General features: G+C 32.2%; 1 protein-coding gene across 1 annotated transcript in view; it reads right to left on the bottom strand.

Annotated features, from left to right (window-relative positions):
• LOC143064106 (cubilin-like) overlaps positions 1-23488 on the bottom strand; it is a 127987-nt gene that overhangs the window by 3638 nt on the left and 100861 nt on the right. The window contains exons 45-62 of the mRNA XM_076236687.1: positions 21199-21377; positions 19498-19707; positions 16718-16858; positions 16079-16257; positions 15291-15459; positions 13593-13793; positions 13029-13181; positions 11408-11529; positions 10926-11151; positions 9981-10165; positions 8263-8422; positions 7823-7975; positions 7170-7485; positions 5904-6121; positions 5097-5296; positions 4565-4727; positions 3727-3938; positions 2333-2474 (exon numbers count right to left, since the gene is read on the bottom strand). Of these exons, the coding sequence (XP_076092802.1) occupies positions 2333-2474; positions 3727-3938; positions 4565-4727; positions 5097-5296; positions 5904-6121; positions 7170-7485; positions 7823-7975; positions 8263-8422; positions 9981-10165; positions 10926-11151; positions 11408-11529; positions 13029-13181; positions 13593-13793; positions 15291-15459; positions 16079-16257; positions 16718-16858; positions 19498-19707; positions 21199-21377 (3329 nt within the window). The remainder of the gene's footprint in view (positions 1-2332; positions 2475-3726; positions 3939-4564; positions 4728-5096; positions 5297-5903; positions 6122-7169; positions 7486-7822; positions 7976-8262; positions 8423-9980; positions 10166-10925; positions 11152-11407; positions 11530-13028; positions 13182-13592; positions 13794-15290; positions 15460-16078; positions 16258-16717; positions 16859-19497; positions 19708-21198; positions 21378-23488) is intronic.

Raw genomic sequence — 23488 nt, 5'->3', positions numbered from 1 at the left:
CAAGTGAAACTGCGAGCTACTGCTCACTGATGATACCCCCACCGCAAGTGGATAATTTTAATAGTGTAAAAATATGCGCAAGTGTTCGGTAAACAGGAAGTTGTTGAGTGATGAATCTGAAAACGCATCACACGGTAAAGCTGACTTATTTAAACCCTGAAACCAAATTTCAGAAATCCTTGTATTGTAGTTCCTGGGAAAAATGTGACAAAAATTTTCAACTTTGCTATCATGTGTAAAATCATACAAGTGTTCGGTAAACAGGATGTTGTCCAGTGATGGTTCTGAAAACGCATCACACAGTATAGCTGACTTATATAAACCCTGAAACCAAATTTCAGAAATCCTTGTATTGTAGTTCCTGAGAAAAATGTGACGAAAATTTTCAACTTGGCCATCATGTGTAAAATCATACAAGTGTTCGGTAAACAGGAAGTTGTCGAGCGATGAATCTGAAAACGCATCATACTGTAAAGCTGACTTATATAAACCCTGAAACCAAATTTCAGAAATCCTTGTATTGTAGTTCCTGAGAAAAATGTGACGAAAATTTTCAACTTGGCTATCATGTGTAAAATGATACATGTGTTCGGTAAACAGGAAGTTGTCGAGTGATGAATCTGAAAACGCATCACACAGTATAGCAAACTTATATAAACCTTGAAAGCAAATTTCAGAAATCCTTGTATTGTAGTTCCTGAGTAAAATGTGACGAAAGATATTCATGGGACGGACGGACTGACGGACTGATGGACGGACTGATGGACAGACAGAGGTAAAACAGTATATCCCCCCTTTTTTAAAGCGGGGTATAGGTATAATAAAACACTTTTGCTGAAAATTCTTCCAGTAAATGTTACCTACTACCCTTATAAATATAAGACATAAGCTAAGAACTTTAAAGTGTCAACAAAAATAATCTAAAAATGTTGTTTTGGGGCATTTTGTAAGTTAAAACATAGGTTATATGACATTGAAGATTAAAAGTTGTAGATTGCCTTTTGATCAATTTATATTTTTCAGAACAGAACATTGAAAATGTACTTTTTAAACGTAAACAAATCAAAAACTCATTTTATTGAAATGGGGATTTTTTCTTGATTGCAAAAATATATATTCACTTCTTATAAAAATTCAAATGACTAAAATAGACATAATGATTGATGGGGAATAAACTAATAAAAAATGGTTTGTTATAATCAAAAGTTTTAAAATTTTAAAACTGTTTCTAGCCAATTACTGATAAAAAAAAAATATAAGTGAACTAACCTAAATTGTTGATTAATTGCAGATGATTATTGGAAATTTATCAAGTTAATTATAGGCCTTACTTGAATACCTTTTATATATTCATATTTAAATTTATATTTTGATGTGGTTGCCAAGACCTGCTTTAACATTTTAAGTAAAAGAAATAGTTTTTTATATGTTTGATTGATGTTTTCATAAACTTGAAATATTTTTTAGACATGATAATTGTAGTTGTATGGTTTTACATAACAAAAATGTGTTTATAGACATGATAAATATATAGTTATAATTTATATTGATTTCTATAGTCTCTCATAATTCTTTATAGAATGGCACTTGTATTTTAATTTATAAAATTATTGTTTTATGCAATTTATATATTATGATGATTGTATTATATGTATAACAAGTGGTGAGACTCTAATAAAATATTGAATCTTGAATCTTTATATTTCATCTTTTTTAAAGATCATGTTAATCCTTAATTAATCAACTATCTTTCAGAGATAATTTACAGATCAAAAGTAATAGGCAATAAATAAATCTATTATCCTTATATATCAAACATCTATTGTATACATTTATGTATTCAATTATGAGGTCAAATATTCATTGATATTTGTTTATTGGGTATGTATATTGAAAGGGTCTGTATAAACATGTAAGACTGAGGTTGATAAGTAATGTGGTCAATTTGATTGACAGTTTAGGAGGTGGGCATTGTAATTAAAGGTCCACCTTGTCCCTGAATGGTTGATGATAATGACAGTTGTCAATCATCTAGTATTGTATCAATACTCAATTACCTAATCAATATGTTTTAAAAAAAAGCCTTTCCATCAACACACCTTAATGACATACATTCTTGAATGAACTTTATATGTATATATTATGTGCACATACATGAGAACTATAGGGAACTATATTTCAGTGTGAATATATTTAGTTATAGTAGCTAACCTGTCGTGTTTTAGGGAGGCCAGTGCCTAAGGAAAGATTTAGAACAAATCATAAAAAAATCTGAACTGGAAACCCTAACCTATGGACAGGAATGAAATTTGAGATTATATATAACACATACTAGCAATCTGGTATTTAAGTGAGAAACCATTACTACTGGCCATCCCCATCATGGCTAGATTAACTTGTACAGTAGTTCCTATTGAATCAAATGGACCAGGCATTGTACTTCCACAGAAATGGACAGACTGACCCATAGTGCCCTGTAAAGTATCAAATATTTCATGGTTAGTTATTCATAGTACATTTATAAATATTAAATGTAGAAAGTCTTGTAACGATAACACTGGAATGACTGCTGCAGAAAATGTTTTGCCCTAGGCACCGAAACATGTCGATCATTTAATACATTTTCTGCAGCAGTCACTTCAATGTTTTTATTACAAGTCTTTCTACATGTATTGTGTTTTATTGTAACGACCCAGCATACCCAAGGTATCCACTTCAGGGACTAACTTACTACAGATTCACCAGGCTCTCTTAAGCTTTACATTATTAATTTTTAATTAAAAATATTAAAGACGCCTAAGTGGCCTAACGATAGTGGCCTAACGATTTGGTGCATACTTATTTGCACAGTATACTTCCGATTATCAGTCTCCTGCCCCAGTCCTTTTACAATATATTAACAGGCTGATGTTTATTAATTCAATAGGAGCAATTCAAGTAATAAGTACTTTATTTGTTTTTATATATAAACTGGAGTATATATAGAACGTGAACATGATAAAATGCATTATTTTTAGGCTTATATTTCTGAATATGTGAATAAAACCAATTATTTGAAAATTGACCTTAAAATATGTATCTATCAGCTGTACACATCATGTAAGTGTGTTGGAGTCAGCGACTGTAGCTAAAACAACTGTTTTTTATGAGCATTTATAGAAATTCATTTATCTTTTACACCAATTTAAGATCAAGTTCTCATGTCTCCTCATGTTGAAAAAGAGGAGCCAGCAAGAAAATATTCTATTTTAAAAAATATTTTTCTAAAAAATTGGAAATTTCAGTTTGTTTTTTTTTTTTTAGAAAGTTACGTTATTTTTATAATTTTAAAGTGTAATGAATGGAATGAAATAATTTCAAGCAAGCAGCATTGCTTTCAAATAAATTTTCTAGAATCAAAACCAAGGAATAATAATATCTTTTACAAGCACACAAGTGTCTTAAAAATATTGAAGTATAAAATTTGGATCCAGGGTTTAAAGATTTTTTTGTTTTTCTTAAAAACTTTTTTCCATTAAGATCATAATCTGACAAACGAGGTATCAATTCAGTGTGGCCTTAACTGTATACATATACATATTGTTTGTTTATACATATTTTTTTATTTTGGTATACAGATTTATAAAGTTTTCCAAACTTGTTATTATTTCTTATACAATAATAAATACTTTTTAAACAAAGATTTTGGTGAAAGCAAGGTTTGTAAGAAAAACAACACTATATTACCATAGGTGAATCTCTAAATTCAACATATTCATCAGTGCATGAGGTTTGGGTCATAAGAGCCAAGCCTGTCATGGTGAGGCGAACTTGTTGGTTAGATTCTGGAGTATCTATCGTCCAGCGACATTGGATAGGTTGGAATACAGAACCTGGATATCCTGGTGACGTCAATGTCTGTGGACTATCTGTAGCTGTACGTGTTCCACCACACAATGCTAAAATAATATAAATACTACCTCACTGATGATCATTAACAATTAAAATTAAAATATCAATTCATATATTTTTGATGGTATCAATTTTTGTGATTTGAGAAAAATGTTATCTGGTGAGGAAATCTTGGTTTCATCATTTGCTTCTATTCAAGTCACTAAAACATACCTGCCATCTTTTCATAATGCCCAGGGGGGTTTTACGTGCAAGATGGCTCATATAGTCCTTCAAAACATTAAAGGGGCCTTCAAATATATTTTAATGTTGTTTTTGGCTTCTCCATACTTTTACAAGCCTATAGCCATTGTAAAATGGATTGTTTTGTTTAAAATTATAGAAAAAATTGCTCTTTCAAAATTTCCATTTGGGAGCCTCCATTAGGGAAATCCCCCACAAATAGTGACAGTTGGCAGGTATGTTAAAAGTGTATTTCATTGAGTATTTGAATTTTATGTTTTTCCTCTATCCAAAAAATCAACACAAATTAGTATACAGAGAACATTAATTTAACCCACAGTATTGTCAAACCTACTAAATTTATTCAAAAAGAAAGTTATTTTTTTTATCTTTCAATCATTGTGAAATGGTCATTTCATTTCTTGTTCATTGGAGTTAAATGATAATTTACCATCCTCTTGGACATAAGTGGCATTAAATCCTGCTCCATCTACAGAACTATCTGTATAAAACCTAACCAGTAAGACATTAGAAGTGGATCGTATTATCGGTGGAACTGTATCTCCACAGTATTTTCCTTTCAATGGATCATCCATATAAAAACCATCTCTTATCTAAAAAAAGATATTTGACAAAATAAAGAAATTAAAAAGCTTTTAAAAAAATACTAACTGCTTGTAACTATTAAATGAACCTACATGTATTTTGACTAGCTTGATAATCACATATATAACTGCTGTTCTAAAATTAGTTGAGGTACAACAAAACAGTTGATGCCTTGATCCTCAGTTTGTTATGCTTTGTGACAAAGTTGTTATGAAAGCCTTTGAGTGACACCAATAGGTCTGGCCTAGGCAGCTGAGTCTCTAACATTTGTTTGTCAAAACAATTATAAAATTGCATACTAATGCAGCATGTAGTATTAAGTTGATTTTTTATATACAAATATTTAAGGACTATTTTGTTTTTTTTAATGTACCTACCTCTAAGAAATCATAGTAACATGTAGAATGGCTCTCCACACCCAGTCCTTCGACAGTCAACTTCACTATTTTGTTGTCCCCGACAATGATGATCCATCGACAATCTAAATTGTGTTCATATTTACCGTTACCATCAGAATCAACAGAGGTTATTCTACCTGAGGTACTGTTCAATACACCTCCACAACCTTGAGATTCACCTGTGTTAAAAGAAAAAATATAGCTAACCTTACGTATAATAGAAATATGAATCACATTACAAAATTTCTTTATAGACACAGTTTTTAAACTAGATACACCAGTTATGATTGTGACTAAGTTTGATTAAATGTGGAGCAATAGTTTCATCAGAGAAGATTTTTAAAAAAGATTTCAGATGATGAGGGACACCAAGTGATGAGAAAAGTTCAATTGGCCTTTCAACCATGTGGGCTTAAAAACACTTACTAACAGAGAGGCTTGTCAGCATCAAATTGTTCACAACTCATAGAATTTGAAGGCTGAATGCAGCCTGAGATTTTAAAATAAGATTTTTAAAAACTTTATTAACAAATAAAATACTGTATAGAGGGTTATTTCGCGGATGTAAAATGTTGTGATTTTCATTGAATAAGGTATCAAATATTTTGGCGGTTATTATTTCGGCAGATTCAAAACTTTTATCAATACCTTTGCATGTGCCATTTTAAATTGGCAGAGTTTATTTTGGCCATTTTGTTATATGAGCAAAAATTATGGAAAATTTGCACCCTGCAGGAATAACTAGCTATACAGTAGCTTTACAAAACATAATAATATATATCTTACCATAAGTAGTTCTGTAGGTAGCTGTAAATCCTGCCAAACTAACTGACCAATCAGTGACAAAATTAATCAACATCTGGTTCCCAGTTGTTCTCAGTACGTCTGGTACTACCTCCCCACAGAATCGTCCAATCATTGGTGAGGATAGATCTCCTCCATCATAAACATCTACATAGTCAAAGTTACATGTTTGGTGGGCTTCTAATTCAAAAGAGTTAAACCTGAAATATTCAAAAGTGTTAGACCGAAAATGATGCTTGCAAGCATGAGAGGTTTTATATTTTCCACTCATTTAGTCATACTGTTTTGATTCCCAATGCACATAAATTACTTGTTCTGTTCTCCAAGAAAAGCCGAAAAAGATGTCATTCTGTGTTGTTGACTTCCACTCAGCCACAGAGACACACAGGACTAAATTTAACTCTATTTTAGATGAAGCATTATTTGGTTCAAGGATACAGTTATCATCCTTTGGTTTTCGTTGTCTCGAATATAGTCCCTAGTGTGAACAGTGTATAACTTGCAATTTTTTTTTTTGATACTCTTTCCCAATTAATTTCTTGATATTTGATGCATGAAATATTAAGTAGGGGGATGATATTACATGTTAAAAAAATTTGGGTGTTGAATCTTTATGTTAAGTAGTGATTTGGTCCAGTTAAAAAAGGTCAAATTATAGTATGTCTGAAGCTGTCAAACTGAATTTTAGACCCCTTCACACAGAATTGTCAATATTTTGAGTTAGAGCTGGTAAAAGTTTCTATAATTTTGATATTATTTGTCCCACTAGTAGTACACAACACAGTAAAAATCTTAATTTTAATTTATTGCACTATGAAATAACTGTGTTCTGGGGACAATTGTGCTGATGTAAAGCCTAATTTTAACTTGCACTTTACCCCTATGTTGTTTTGTTTCTTTCTTGAAATTGATGAAAACAAAATTCGTTTTTGCTGAAACCCCAAATCTAAAAAGATATGTACTCAAGTGGAAAGTGTGTTACTTCTGTTTCAACTGTTTTGAAAAGATTTTTACCTTGGAAATATTCAATGCTTTTGGAAGGCATCTGTTGTCCATTGATTTTGTCTCAGACTTGCAAACTGTTTATTTGAAGTAAATTTTAACACAGAAGCTGTTTAAGTTAAAAAGAGGGACTAGAGTCAAATATAAAAAAAATTGAAACAGATCTATATCATTAATAGCCACTGTTTCTTTAATACCATATTACACAAACTGACCACCTTTTACCATAATCTAAACAAAACTTACTTTAAGCTAACTATTCTGTTTTCCTCTACTGTTATAAGCCAAGTACAATTAGCATTATGATGGTAACTTGTAGGATGTGTTGGTGTTTGGATATATCCAAATGGATCCGTAAATTCTCCTCCACAATCAGATACCCTGTAGCTTGCCCAGAACCCTTTCCCTGGGACAGTACCATCAGTTTTAAACTGTATAAAAAGAGCATCTTTTCCACTAACTGCTTGTGGAACAGTAGTTCCACAGAATTTTCCTAGTTCTGAACCGGCTGTGCTGTTCCCTTCATAAACCGTCAGGGCATCGTATGGACAACTAGCTGGTCCTAAAATAAACCATCACACATAAGCATTTAAACTGACAAACTTATATCTTTACCCACTTAACAGCAATATTGCAAACTTTGAATGCGGTTATAATTTTTAATAGTACAATGAATATAACAATTTATTAACCAATACTCTTAAACCAAACATCTGATCAAAGTACTTGAAGAGCTATATTGTCTTATTATAAATTACATTATCATTATCATTACTCATATAATGAAATTATCTTAATCAAATGAGACCTCAAAGATAGGATAGGTAGGAAATTCTTAGATAGATTCAGCACTTTTTCCACAAATACTTCAATTGTATTATTAATAATTTAAATATTACCTTCTATATCAAATATTCTGTTAAACTGTAATACTATAAACCTTCCAGGATTAGACACGATGGTATAGTTACAGACTAAGTTTGGTCCATAATTGTTAGGATATCCAGGGGAGACAAATACACCATTATCATCCATAAATACAGCGCCACAACCTGTCAAAACATATGTTACTTAGCTAATAATTTTCATGATAAATAATTGCTTTAAAGAAAAATTTTAAGGATTCTATTTGATTTAAACATTTATTTGGTGTTTTAAAAACTGAAAACAACATTTAAAAAATTTCAAAACTTTTTCCTAAACATTGAAGTTTTATTATTTAAATATATACTTAACTATTTAAATGAGACAAGATGTAATTCTAACAGAAAATAGACATGTCATGGAAGTAAATTACAAAAATCATTTATGTTCCTCAGTGATCTAGTATACTACTAACCCACAGTCCAGTTAGCTGCAAATCCATTACCATTTGTATTCCTATCTGATCGGAATCTTACAACAATACGATTACTGCTAGACATCTGCTTTGGTGGCGTTAAATTATGACACCATCTACCACGTGGTACTAATGTGTTGTTTGGTAAGGAATCATCAACCTATAAATTACAGTTACAAGTTTCACTCAAATGCATCTGAAATTGATCTTAGCATGGAATATATACATGAATTATAGCTGAACATTTCACCAACCTAACCTCTGACCTAAAAATTACTAAATAGGTCATGCTCTGTCTATGATAAAGGATTGTACAAAATTCAGGTAAGATCAAATGAATGACTTTATTAAATAACATGCTCATTAAAAGTCCACTGAGCTGAAATGCCCTACATTTCGTGCTTCTTGTTCTTACATTTGCAAATCCATTACTTTTTAGCTGTTTACAAATGTCTTTCGTTAAAGTCACATGTAACTTCAAATTAAAAAAAATATACATATGTTTTTTATAACAAGGAAAGTAGTTGGCATTATCTAACTTATGTACATATACTTTTTTCTGAAGAAAATTCTTTAATTTATCCACATTTAGAAGCAGTTTACTTTTTTTTAATTGCTTGCTTCCAGGAAGCAATTCACCGTTATCTTTTCTGTATTCAAAGTGACCTTAGGGTGACCCTTCTCATAAAAATCTGGTGATCACAATACGCATGGATCAGTCATTTAAAATAACTATTATCTGATTGTACATGTTATACATGTGCTCAATATCTATACTTCTTTGTTAATTGTTTACTATAAGGTGACAATCCGTAACCTACAGCTTCAAAACACGACAATTAATGAGCAGCCATATTTTCAATACATTACAGACAGAGAGAACAAAAAATGACGATTATACGATATTTTTGCGTAAAAAAATGATAAAATTGTGCACAAAAGACTAAGTTTATGATATATGCATGCATTGGTTCAGGAACTGGATACTCTTTATTTTTTCACCAGTCACCTGTTTCATATGACAAGTTTTAAAATCAGGGGAGATGTGTAGATTTTCAAGACTGTACAAATAAACTTGAGAGAGGTATATTAGATAATTAAGATCTCAAAGTGTGTCAAATTTTGTATCTTTTTCCTATAAACTATCATGGCTTGTTGAGGGAAAAAACAACTATCATGTGTGATTTTTAATTTCATAGATATGGGAAGATGTGGTATGAGTACCAATGAGACAACTCTCCATCCAAGTCACAATTTATAAAAGTAAACCATTATACATGAAGGTAAAGGTACTGTCTCCAACACGAAGCCTTGGCTTACACTAAACAGCAAAATATAAAGGTCCCCAAAAACTTACTAGTGTAAATCCATTCAAACGGGAAAACCAACAGTTTAATCTATATAAAAAAAAAGAAACATCTATGAACCACATCTACAAACGACAACTACTGAACATTAGATTCCTGACTTAGGACAGGTGCAAACAATTGCAGCAGGATTAAATGTTTTAATGGTACCAAACCTTCTCCCTTATCTGAAACAATAGTATACATCACAACATAGAAAGACACACTATATACTATCAATCAGAATGTTCACTTATATGTTTGGAGTTTGGTATGAAGTCCAATTTCACTCCATTTGTTTAGGGCCAGCTGAAGACAGAATACGCTATACAGAGGGCATTTAAAGGCATCATCTAACTTACAATAACCTACCTCTACGTAATCATAATCACAAGAAGGTTCTGCCTCAAGGTCAAAGGGTGGAATGAAATTTAAGATAATATGATATCCTCTCTCAACATTGATGTCCCATTCACATTCAGACAAGTGGGGATAACTCTGTGGATAGTTAGGGGAGGTTATTCTGCCAGTATTCTGATGTAATAATCCACCACAACCTGCAAAAGACAATTTGAATCTTTACTCTAGATACATGTATGCATCGAAAGGAAACTTTTCTGTTTCTAAGTAGTTCATGCTCTTTATCACTAGCTATATATAGTTTGCGACACTGAGGTTGTTAGTTGGAAACCCACATATTTATAACAGGTGCATTTGACTCCAATGTTAATTGACTTAGATTGCTAGTTTTCCTTGCTACGATTGTGATCCTCAACATGCAAGCATTCCTGCTTCCTCTGATAAAATAATCTGGCTGCCAAGAATAGTGCTGAAAGTGGTGTTAAATACCCACTATCAATCAAATAATTGTTCTGCAGTTCACTAGTGACTGGGAAGACTTAAGTCTTTTATTGATTTTTTTTTTAAATTCCTCATTATCATTATGAGTCATAAAATAAATTGTATCAGTTTACCGTTTCTGTAGTATCAAATGAATAGCAATATGAAACAAGATTCTCTCTCCCCTAATGTTATATAAAACACAACCTTTTTTAGACCAACAATAAACTTTGAAGTCCCTGCATATTTCTCACTCAGTAACTTTAGGCACTAACTGAAATAAAACTCTGCAGATCTATACTTGAAATATATGCCAGGTTTTAAAATGCATATATTTCATTGCATACTCCTGAACTTAAAATTAAATAAAATAGATATTTCTCAATTTCCATTAAATCTCAGATGTTGAAAGTTTTTACAGTTGAGACAAAAGTCTACTAATAAGATAAATGTAAGTACAATAAATAGATGATTTACCTCCAGAAGACTGAAAGTATGACATCATGAATCCATTCCCTCCTATACTATAATCTGAGTTAAATATAACTCTCAGGGCATTCGACTGGGACACAAAATCTGTAATTGTATGGTTTCCACAAAACTGTCCAACAGATGGAGAGCTAGGTAGTCTTCCGTTTAATATTTGAACATAATCAAATCTGCACTCAGGGTGACTCTCTAGGGAAAAGTTTCCAAAATGTACCTATAAAAAATGCATTCAGTTAATATCAATTCCATTAATTGACATTTTCCATTTTTAACATATCTTACATTTTTTCAAAAGCCGTGTTAATATGATATTTTGGAGTTAGTTTTGTGTATCAGAAAATAAATACAATTTTAGAAATACACTAAATAAATTTTCTTTCCTGTCCATAGAGCATTCTAGAATATGAAAAAAAAAGTAAACAAATACATCAATGAAACAGTAACCTAACAAACAAACAAAAATTACTTACATTAACCTGGTACCCCTCTGGTTGTTGTATTAACCAGGCACATGCATCGCTATTGTTATAGACGTTAGGGAAGTTAGGACTAGTTATAACACCAGATGGAGCTGCTAATATACCACCACAATCTGAAAGAAAGAAGTAAGTTCAGTTTATAGAGAATTGATAAATCATAAAGGAACTTTTAAGATAATCTAAAATTAAAATTCAAGAAGTTTCTATATGTTAGTCAGTAAGTGTCGCTCCCTGTTGCAGTAGGTGGATAATACAACTTCATGGATTCAGAATCATACAATAGTGCATTGGTATATGATTCCATGATGTCAATGGACAATGGATCATAACGTTTGGCCTTCTCTAATATGTGTATTCAGCTACAAAATCGTGGTTATGTAGGATGTTCAAAGTATCTTGATCTTTATATCAAATCTATTTGTCTTTAATCTAATGCTCTTCAATTTGTGTAATATTTGACCTTTTCATGTTTTTTGATTGAAGCCTCAATGATGAGTCTTTGATTGACCAAACACATGTTAATGTCAGGCTTACACAATTTTAATTCTGGTATCTAAGATGAGTTTATTTGCCTAACATTCCCATACACAAGTAGACTACTACTTTAGCAACTAGAGGCTCTAAAGAGCCTGTGTCGCTCACCTTGGTCTATGTGAATATTAAACAAAGGAAGTAGATGGATTCATGACAAAATTGTGTTTTGGTGATGGTGATGTGTTTGTACATCTTACTTTACTGAACATTCTTGCTGCTTACAATTATCTCTATCTATAATGAACTTGGCCCAGTAGTTTCAGTGGAAAATGTTAGTAAAAATTTACAAATTTTATGAAAATTGTTAAAAATTGACTATAAAGGACAATAACTCCTTAGGGGGTCAATTGACCATTTCAGTCATGTTGACTTATTTGTAAATCTTACTTTGCTGTACATTATTGCTGTTTACAGTTTATCTCTATCTATAATAATATTCAAGATTATAACCCAAAACAGTAAAATTTCCTTAAAATTACCAATCTAGGGGCAGCAACCCAACAACGGGTTGTCCGATTCATCTTAAAATTTCCGGGCAGATAGATCTTGACCTGATAAACAATTTTACCCTTGTCAGATTTGCTCTTAATGCTGAGGTTTTTGAGTTATAAACCAAAAACTGCATTTTACCCCTATGTTCTATTTTTAGCCATGGTGGCCATCTTGGTTGGATGGCCTGGTCACCGGACCAATTTTTTTAACTAGATACCCCAAAGATGATTTTGGCCAAGTTTGGATCAATTTGGCCCAGTAGTTTCAGAGAAGATTTTTGTAAAAGATTACTAAGATTTATGAAAAAAGGTTAAAAATTGACTATAAAAGGCAATAACTCCTAAAGGGGGTCAGTTTGACTTATTTGTAAATCTTACTTTGCTGAACATTATTGCTGTTTACAGTTTATCTCTATCTATAATAATATTCAAGATAATAACCAAAAACAGTAAAATTTCCTTTAAATTACCAATTTATGGGCAGCAACCCAACAACGGGTTAACGACGACGCCGGACGCCGGACGCAAAGTGATGGGAAAAGCTCACTTGGCCCTTCGGGCCAGGTGATCTAACAATTATATATTACCTGTGAAGTAATATTTGATCAGGAAGCCTTTATCAACATTAGAATGATCAGATTTATATCTGACCCATAAGTTTGGCATTGGTGAGAAAACGGGTAACGGTAATGTTGTATTTCCACAGAACTTTCCTACAAGTTCTCCATTCTCATCTGTACCTGTTTAACCAATGAGAAAACAGAATATATACACATGATCTTCATTTTATATATTGAGACTTATGAGTAGCAAAACATATTTAAGATCGTTCATCCTGCGGTTAATCAAAAATACACAGCTGTACAACAAGAGCAACAAATCTGAAAAATCTAAAAAAAAAAAAAAAAAAGAATTTTTTAAAAATTTGGATTTCTTTTGATCTGCAATATAGGAAATTGAGAGAAAAAAGTAAACTTCCTTTATGATTGTTTCTAAGATGACAAAAGGAAAATGGTTACTTTCAAAGTCTAGTTCAAATTTTTGTTTCTTTTTGTTGATCTAAGAGCTTGTGATACACACGAATTACTCATCCCTGGATATAATTAACTTTTTGCCCATACATCATATGTACACAAAAAAAAATAATATACCTTCTCGGACTTCTATGAAATCATAAGTACAGTCACCATGGGACTCCAAGCTAAAGTCCATGAAATTTAACATGATAGTAGAACCATTTATGTTTGGATTTTGTATGACCCAGATACATTCTTCGTTGTTACTATAATTAGCATTGGGATATCCAATAGAGGTTATGTTACCATTAGTGCTACTTAGGATTCCTCCACACACTGAAATATTTAATATTTATATATTATATGAGAACTAAATTAAACTTTTTTCAAATATTGAAACAAATTTCGATAACTCATTTTGTTGAGCATGCAAAATGCATGCAACTAAAGTGAGACAAATTTATCCTAGATTCTGTTGTCTTCAACACCTAGGTTCAATTGACCTAGTTATTTCACTGGATACAATAATTTACTTGTATTTTCTTTATGTTAATAAAGTAAACTAGAGGCTCTAAAGAGCCTGTGTTGCTCACCTTGGTCTATGTGAATATTAAACAAAGGAAGCAGATGGAATCATGACAAAATTGTGTTTTGGTGATGGTGATGTGTTTGTACATCTTACTTTACTAAACATTTGTGCTGCTTACAATTATCTCTATCTATAATGAACTTGGCCCAGTAGTTTCAGTGGAAAATGTTAATAAAAATTTACAAATTTTATGAAAATTGTTAAAAATTGACTATAAAGGACAATTACTCCTTAGGGGGTCAATTGACCATTATCGGTCATGTTGACTTATTTGTAAATCTTACTTTGCTGCACATTATTGCTGTTTACAGTTTATCTCTATCTATACTACTATTCAAGATAATAACCAAAAAACAGCAAAATTTCCTTAAAATTACCGATTCAGGGGCAGCAACCCAACAACCGATTGTCTGATTCATTTGAAAATTTCAGGGCTGATAGATCTTCACCTGATAAACAATTTTACTCTGTCAGATTTGCTCCAAATGCTTTGGTTTTTGAGTTATAAACCAAAAACTGCATTTTACCCCTATGTTCTATTTTTAGCCATGGCGGCCATCTTGGTTGGTTGGCCGGGTCACCGGACACATTTTTTAAACTAGATACCCCAATGATAATTGTGGCCAAGTTTGGTTTAATTTGGCCCAGCAGTTTCAGAGGAGAAGATTTTTGTAAAAGTTAACGACGATGGACGACGACGGATGCAAAGTGATGGGAAAAGCTCACTTGGCCCTTCGGGCCAGGTGAGCTAAAAAAGATGATTGGTTAGCTGTCTCAAAGTGAGAGGTTTAGCGCTATAAAACCAGGTTCAATCCTTTATTTTCTACATTTGAAAATGCCTGTACCAACTCAGGAATATGACAAATATTGTCCATTTGTTTGATGTGTTTAATCATTTGATTTTACCATTTGATTAAGGACTTTCTGTTTTGAATTTTCCTCGGAGTTCAGTATTTTTGTGATTTTACTTTTTAGCTGTATCAACAAGCAGATGCCTTTGGATCTTTCAGACTTAATTTAATGACAGCTTTTGGCAGACCCCACTCTTAGTGGTTTGAATGCTGAAATATTTTAGAGTAATTTGGTCAGATAGATGTTTTGTTCATAATTCTAACCATTCCTTTTCAGTCATATCTTTTACTTCAGTAATTATAGTGAAAGCAATTGACCTTTAGTAAGATTTTTCAAATTCTTTTATTTTGTTAAAGAAAATATATATTAAATCATTTTTCATTATATCTTGCCTGTATCTTCCTGTGATGAATATGATGCCCTGAATCCACCATTACTGATAGAACCATCTGTCCTAAATATAACCTTCATAGTGTTCCCATAGGACTGGATAATACCTGGATTTGTCTCACCACAAACTCTTCTGAACAGAGGCGAGTCGTCCAAAATTCCATTATAAACCTGTGAACGGAAAACTATGTCACTACAAATAACCAAAGTCCTTGCTATCTGATTGTGATGTTTGAAATTGCATTTCTCCCAAAAGAAAACTATACTTCAGCTCCATTATGTTCAACCTATTTGTCAAGAAGTTGGGTCATACATGTCATAGGTTATTTTTTCTATAAGAGATACACATAAAGAGTTTTTTTAAGACCCTTTTATTAAATCTTATTTAAATAAGATCAGTTATTGATGTTTTTTTTATTGATGGTTTTTTTTCCAGACTATTACAATGTATTTTCAGAATTTACTATTAATGGCAAAGTCGTCCATGTTCATCCCTTTATAGAGCATAGGCAAAGCAATTCTAAAACTAAGCATCCTTATTGGATGATTGTTGCAAAGTTTGCTTCCGATCAAAATTTAGCTTCAAAGGAAACTATTTTTTTTTTAAATTACATTTTTCCTCTTAGTTCACTTAACAATAAAAAGATTTTGCTCAAGTTGAAGGTAGTACGGTGATCTATAGTTGTTAATTTCTGTGTCATTTTGGTCTTTTGTGAAGGTTTGTCTTATTGGCAATCATATCACATCTTCATTTTAATAAGAATCCATTATCCAAGTAACAATTACTTACATCAACATAATCATAACAAGTTCTGCTGGCTTCAATGTTAAAGCTGTCAAAGTTCAAAGTCACACGGCGGCCATGTGGAACTCTGATCTTCCATTCACAGGTTCTTGAATGTGGATATCGCCCTGGGAAGTTTGGCGATGAAAAGCTACCTATTGGTGTTGTAAGATAACCACCACATTCTGAAATTAATCAAATATAAACCAAAACTTTATTCAAAAGCCATAATGGGCAACCTATCAAAGGTAAATTAATTGTTTTTGTGATAGATGATTTTGCTGCTGAAGAAAATTTAAAAAAAAATAATATTTCACCGAAATTACACCTATTGTTAGCTTGATTTTACTTTTTTTAGTTACTCTTAATTGACAGAGTTCCAGAATTTCCTACCAAGGTAGGTAACCTATACAAACTTTTTTATTCTCTAGAGCCAAGAGTCAGTAATATGAAAATAGTCTATTTAGGTGATTTGTAAATGTAAGAGTTCAAGTAATCATAAGACATTGCTGATAGCTACAAATATTTCAAATGTCAGTAGACAGATGTTGAAGACAAGATTTTGGATTAAAATTAAAGAATTAAAAGATAATAATTTTTTTGAAAAAGCAAAAACAGTGAAATCAATAACTTCAAATGAGCTACCTTCAACACTAGCATGGAAAGCCAGTTTAAATCCAGGTTGATTTGATGCACTGTTTGATTTAAATCTAACATAGGCAAAACTATCAGATGTATCAACAGATGCTGGGGTGCTGCTGCCACAAGCTCTCTTTAATAATGGACCTGCAAGATAAGTATTGTATGATTTAAATCTAACATAGGCAAAGCTATCAGATGTATCAACAGATGCTGGGGTGCTGCTGCCACAAGCTCTCTTTAATAATGGACCTGTAAGATAAGTAATGTTTGATTTAAATATAACATAGGCAAAACTATCAGATGTATCAACAGATGCTGGAGCGCTGCTGCCACAAGCTCTCTTTAATAATGGACCTGTAAGATAAGTATTGTATGATTTAAAGCTAACATAGGCAAAACTATCAGATGTATCAACAGATGCTGGAGCGCTGCTGCCACAAGCTCTCTTTAATAATGGACCTGTAAGATAAGTATTGTATGATTTAAATCTAACATAGGCAAAACTATCAGATGTATCAACAGATGCTGGGGTGCTGCTGCCACAAGCTCTCTTTAATAAGGGACCTGTAAGATAAGTATTGTATGATTTAAATATAATATAGACAAAGCTATCAGATGTATCAACAGATGCTGGAGCGCTGCTGCCACAAGCTCTCTTTAATAATGGACCTGTAAGATAAGTATTGTATGATTTAAATCTAACATAGGCAAAGCTATCAGATGTATCAACAGATGCTGGGGTGCTGCTGCCACAAGCTCTCTTTAATAAGGGACCTGTAAGATAAGTATTGTATGATTTAAATATAATATAGACAAAACTATCAGATGTATCAACAGATGCTGGAGTGCTGCTGCCACAAGCTCTCTTTAATAAGGGACCTGTAAGATAAGTATTGTATGATTTAAATATAATATAGACAAAACTATCAGATGTATCAACAGATGCTGGAGTGCTGCTGCCACAAGCTCTCTTTAATAATGGACCTGTAAGATAAGTATTGTTTGTTTTTAATATAACATAGGCAAAGCTATCAGATTATCAACAGATGCTGGAGTGCTGCTGCCACAAGCTCTCTTTAATAAGGGACCTGTAAGATAAGTATTGTATGATTTAAATCTAATATAGACAAAACTGTCAGATGTATCAACAGATGCTGGAGTGCTGCTGCCACAAGCTCTCTTTAATAAGGGACCTGTAAGATAAGTATTGTATGATTTAAATATAACATAGACAAAACTATCAGATGTATCAACAGATGCTGGAGTGCTGCTGCCACAAGCTCTCTTTAATAATGGACCTGTAAGATAAGTATTGTATGATTTAATTATAACATAGACAAAACTATCAGATGTATCAACAGATGCTGGAGTGCTGCTGCCACAAGCTCTCTTTAATAATGGACCTGTAAGATAAGTATTGTTTGATTTAAATCTAACATAGGCAAAGCTATCAGATGTATCAACAGATGCTGGGGTGCTGCTGCCACAAGCTCTCTTTAATAATGGACCTGTAAGATAAGTATTGTTTGATTAAAATCTAACATAGGTAAAGCTATCAGATGTATCAACAGATGCTGGGGTGCTGCTGCCACAAGCTCTCTTTAATAATGGACCTGTAAGATAAGTATTGTTTGATTTAAATATAACATAGGCAAAACTATCAGATGTATCAACAGATGCTGGGGTGCTGCTGCCACAAGCTCTCTTTAATAATGGACCTGTAAGATAAGTATTGTATGATTTAAATATAATATAGACAAAACTATCAGATGTATCAACAGATGCTGGGGTGCTGCTGCCACAAGCTCTCTTTAATAATGGACCTGTAAGATAAGTATTGTTTGATTTAAATATAACATAGGCAAAACTATCAGATGTATCAACAGATGCTGGGGTGCTGCTGCCACAAGCTTTCTTTAATAATGGACCTGTAAGATAAGTATTGTTTGATTTAAAAAATATTTGTGGTAAAACAGTCCTAGGCCTTGTCAGTTTGAACAGATGTTGGTCTATTGTTGAAGACTATATTTTAAACCTTTCAAAGTCAATTTATGATGTGCTTGTACGTTGAGTTGGTGTTTTTTTTTTAATTCATTTACAACCAATATAGATTGTAACCTTGTAGCTCCTATAGTTTGTTGTTTGTTATAAAATATTTTAATAGCAATTTCTTTCTCATATTTAGAGAGTTGTTTCTATTAAAAAATGATTGCCTATAACATGATTTCAGGAACTACTGCACACATTTTGGTTAAGATTTTTTTCTGTAGCAGTCAGTAGCTTAAATGAGAATTTTTCATTATTTTAATCCCATTAAATATTTTTAAATCATCAAAATTGTGCAATTCAATTCTTGCAATCATATAAATTTATAATATCCCTGTGAAATTTAACATATCTTATTTTTACATTAAGTGTTGTAAATAGATTAATCTGAATGGAAAAAAGTAAAACAACAAAAACAGGGAACTCCAAGGAAAATTGAAAATGGAAAGTCCTTCATCAATTAATGGCAATATCAAAAACTGGAACGATCAGGTTTTAAAAATTAAGATTTTTTTATTTTTTTTAAATAAGACATGTTTTTAAACAGTTCAGTTTATTTCAAACCAAAAGCAATACAGCTTATAGGTACAGGATAGTACTGGTCACCTTCATTCTTTTAAAATAACTTTTTTTTTCAAGGTTTTAGCTTTTTGTATTTTGACAGGTTTTTGTGTACTTATGATACACTACCACTACATTAGAAGTCTTGTCTTTTTCTCCCTTATAATCTAACAAACCTGTAGAATTATGTTCTCTAATCTCTACATAGTCAACCACTGTACAGTTACTTCCATACTGAAGGTTAAAGGACAAAAAGTTGAAGGTCATATAATGTCCTGTTGGTGCATGGATGTACCATTCACAATCCATATTACTGTCATATGGCGAGGGAAAGTTTGGACTTTGAATGTATCCAGATTGACCACGAATCGTTCCTCCACATGTTGCTAAAAAAAAAGAACTAATTGAATACCTAATTTTTCACATATATTGTACTATTTTCTAATATATTTCATACATGTATAAAACTTACATAATGGAAAGGTTTATAAAAAAAAAAAAAAATATCAAAAACTAAATTTCATATTTATATGAGATTATATTTTGTTGACCCACCACTAGATGTTGTAAACTGTAAACTGATCTAATCACAAACTAATACATTGTTGATGCCTTGCAAACAGTGGAGCCTAATTCTCTTTTAATGACTATCAACAAAAGATAAAAAAAAAAATTGGTTATGGCATACATGTGACAGAGTTGTCAAGACACAACTGCAGATTTGGAAATTTTCAGCTGGAGTTTGGGCCTCATAACTGGAGATTTTTTATCGACGTACGCAATGGTTTTTTCGTGTGTGTTTAAACTGCATATCTTCCTTTTTTGTTAAAAAAAAACAATGATTCAATACCTTCAAGCACCTGCATAGCCATTTTTACTTAGTAAAATAGAAGATAAAGAGGGGGGGTTCAAATATTTATTCATCATATATAATTCAAAGATAAAGTGATCAGCCATCATACATCACTGTACATAGTTGTCAAAAAGTACCTCTGCTTTAGCCACTTTGTCAACTTTAGAACCACTACTGAACATGCTTGTAACAGAAGGTGTTGAATTGATAGAGTTGTGGGCTTTCTGGTGGGTAGCTGTCTCCATATTTTTGGTCAAGTAATTAGGGCCCTATAATCAACTTTGCATGTAGTAAGTATGGTCTTGACCCTTGGCACTGGACTTGCACCATTTTAAAATTTGGCTAGATACTGTGTCTTCTTTAATATTATGCTGGGGTACATGTATTTGGTGATAACATGATACAGTTTGTATTTTGTCAAATTATAAGACAAACATACTTATATAGGTATTCCATTGGCCTAGATAGAAGACAAGCCATAAATATCATATTTGAGTTGATTTTATTGTCTTTGAGGTTCAGTATAAACTAAGTCTGTTCCATGTTTTCAACAACATCAAAATTTATTAAAGTCGATGTTTATACAACTGTTTCATTGTCAATATCCCTTTTAATCATCCAGACGTGTATATTTAACTAGCTAGTTGATTACTAGGTAAATGCCAATCATTTTTTATTGTTGTATAAACAGTCTAATCCTTAACACCTTCATTGATTACTGGAGGCTATTTTCCTATTTACCTTTTTGACACAAATTCCATTACAAGAAACTTCCGTTTTTCTCAGACTTTTCCCATATCAATTTAGAGTTTCTCAGACTTTTTCCCTGTCCGTATCTATTTTGTAAACAGAAATGTCTACTGAAATTTTTTCGAGATTGACATTTTCAAAAAGCAGAAGATTTCAAATTTTAACGGGAGGGACGGAAGAGGGTCTGAAAAGCGGGAGATTTTAACTCCCGTCGGAAGAATCACATTTATGTTATGGAATTTAAAATATTCAAACCCTACTTAGACATACTTACCAATTTTATAATTTGCTTTAAAACCTGTAAAGAAAGCACTTCCATCAGTTCTAAATCTGGCATACATAACGTTCCCTGTGGACTTCACTGTTCCAGGTCTAGTGATGCCACAAAATTTACCAAGTGAGGGGGAATTAGTTGTACCTCCATCTCTCAACTCAATGAAATCAAATCTACAGCTGACATGTGAAAGAAAATATTTGTAAGGTAAGTAATTGGTATGTCTAAATTTCAACCAAACTTTACCATTTTGCTACAGAGAGATAACATCTGTTAATTGAAACATTTCTGATGCAATAGAATACACTATAATAGCAAGGGCAAATAATTATTGCAGCAAATTGTTTTTGTGAATTGTTAATAACAAATTTGACCACAACTTGATGGTATATTATCTTAACCCTTTCATGCCGAATGTATCCTTTTGGCACACCCACGCGCATGCCGAATGTATCCTTTTGGCACACCGGTGTAGATGCCGAATGTATCCTTAAGGATACATAGATTTCTATTTTTAGACGGTCACAGTGCAAACAGTAAAAATAATGTTTAAACATGTTTCTTGGCCCCGTTGCTCCATGGATGTTATGATAAACACCAAATGCATTCGATATTTTAGTATCGGGTGTAAAAACACTGTTAAAATATGGTTTTTTTTTTCAAAGATTGTTGAGAAAAAAAACCTCGTGAAAAACAAAATGGCGGAATCATAAACAATCGTGGTCAGGAGTTTCATTTCGAGTTGAAACATTTAGAAAACTTAACCTGCGGTCATGAAAATCGTTTAACTTGTACAAAAGTAGTGATTGTCCGTATATTTTGGAGTTGTGAGAAGGATATTTGTAAAACAACCTGAAATCGAGACTTTGATTGTCGCCATCAAGTGCACGACTGTAAATTATTATTTCTCGTTGCCGTTTGACAGTCAACCTTTCATTACCAATTGAGTCAGAGTCTTTTATCATCGTTTTAGACACTCTCATGAGTCTGCAGTGCTACGGATTTCATTTCTTTTCATTGAAAGGCTGTACTGCAGTATGTAGGTCGACAAAACGAAAGTCAACTTTCATTAAAAATAGAACCGGATATTGACAAAATTGACAGCTGAGTCTATAAATAGTGCGGTTCATAAACACACGTGTTGTTACATCTCATAGCTTTATTATTTTACATAAAAGTGGTTTCGAAAGATGAGACAATATTCTGCAATCTTATTCGTATTTTAATCGAGTGTAAATTAGTTTCCATGGTGTATCTCGTCTTGTGACAGAGGTTTTTAAAAGTCTTGTTCAGCATACAAAATTTTAAAAGTTGTTTTGAAAAACAATGTTGACAGAGAGTAAAAAAAACCTGAAAGATGCCAAGATGATTATTTTTATGTACAAATTGTTTTCTTTCTCATTTTAAAAAAAGAAAAACATTGTCAAAGAAGGGAAGTGAAAAAAAAAATATTTGTTTTAGAAGGGAAGGGAAAATTATTTTTTTCAGAATTGGAAAGGGAAAAAAAAATTTTAAAAAATTTGTCTCTGCTGAAGGGAAGTGATTTTTTCCCAAAAGTGAAATAACATAAGGTGTTGCCTGCTGCTTCTGATTAATCTTGAGATGGCATCATTTATTATTGTAAAATAATACTGTTCCTGTATGTTTCTGAAAACAATTAATAGGGTTCAATTTTTTGTTTTGGAAATTATGAGGAAGAACTCCCCCCCTCATGTTGCACACAAACACAAAAGATAAATTACCAGTGCGGCAATGCCTTAAGTTTATTACAATTTGTAATGCCAATATAAGCAACCATTTTTAACACTAGGAAACATCTTTTTTGTGTTCAAAAAGGGACTTCAAATAGTATATAAATTACTTCTTCTCTCAGATGCCAATTCATATACATGTAGTAGTAAGGAGTAAGAGAAAAAAATGATCAAATTGGAAATGGGATAATGGGACCACATTAGGGTCTTGTAGCTGTTACCTTGTAAGTCAGCTTCTTAAATTAACACTGTTTATGGGACTAGTACACATAAGCAGGTATCTTCATACCACATTAATATATAGGCTTATATGTAAGTAACACTTGCTACTGGATGTAATAGATTAATTAATAGACTGGTAACAATGGTAATAGTATAACAACCTCACTCAAGTAATTTTTATTCACTTTTTGACAAACCATTCAATTAAATAACCCAACAATATAAACAGAAAATAAAAAAATAGTTTCCATTGTCCTCACTCAGATTCAAAATCAAAATTTATGATATGAATCCTCCTATTCAACGAGTATGCAGCA

The sequence above is a fragment of the Mytilus galloprovincialis genome, chromosome 2, assembly GCF_965363235.1.
Source record: "Mytilus galloprovincialis chromosome 2, xbMytGall1.hap1.1, whole genome shotgun sequence".
Taxonomy (NCBI): domain Eukaryota; kingdom Metazoa; phylum Mollusca; class Bivalvia; order Mytilida; family Mytilidae; genus Mytilus; species Mytilus galloprovincialis.
Note: the sequence above shows the minus strand (reverse complement) of the source record. Positions and strands in the feature narration are given on the sequence as shown.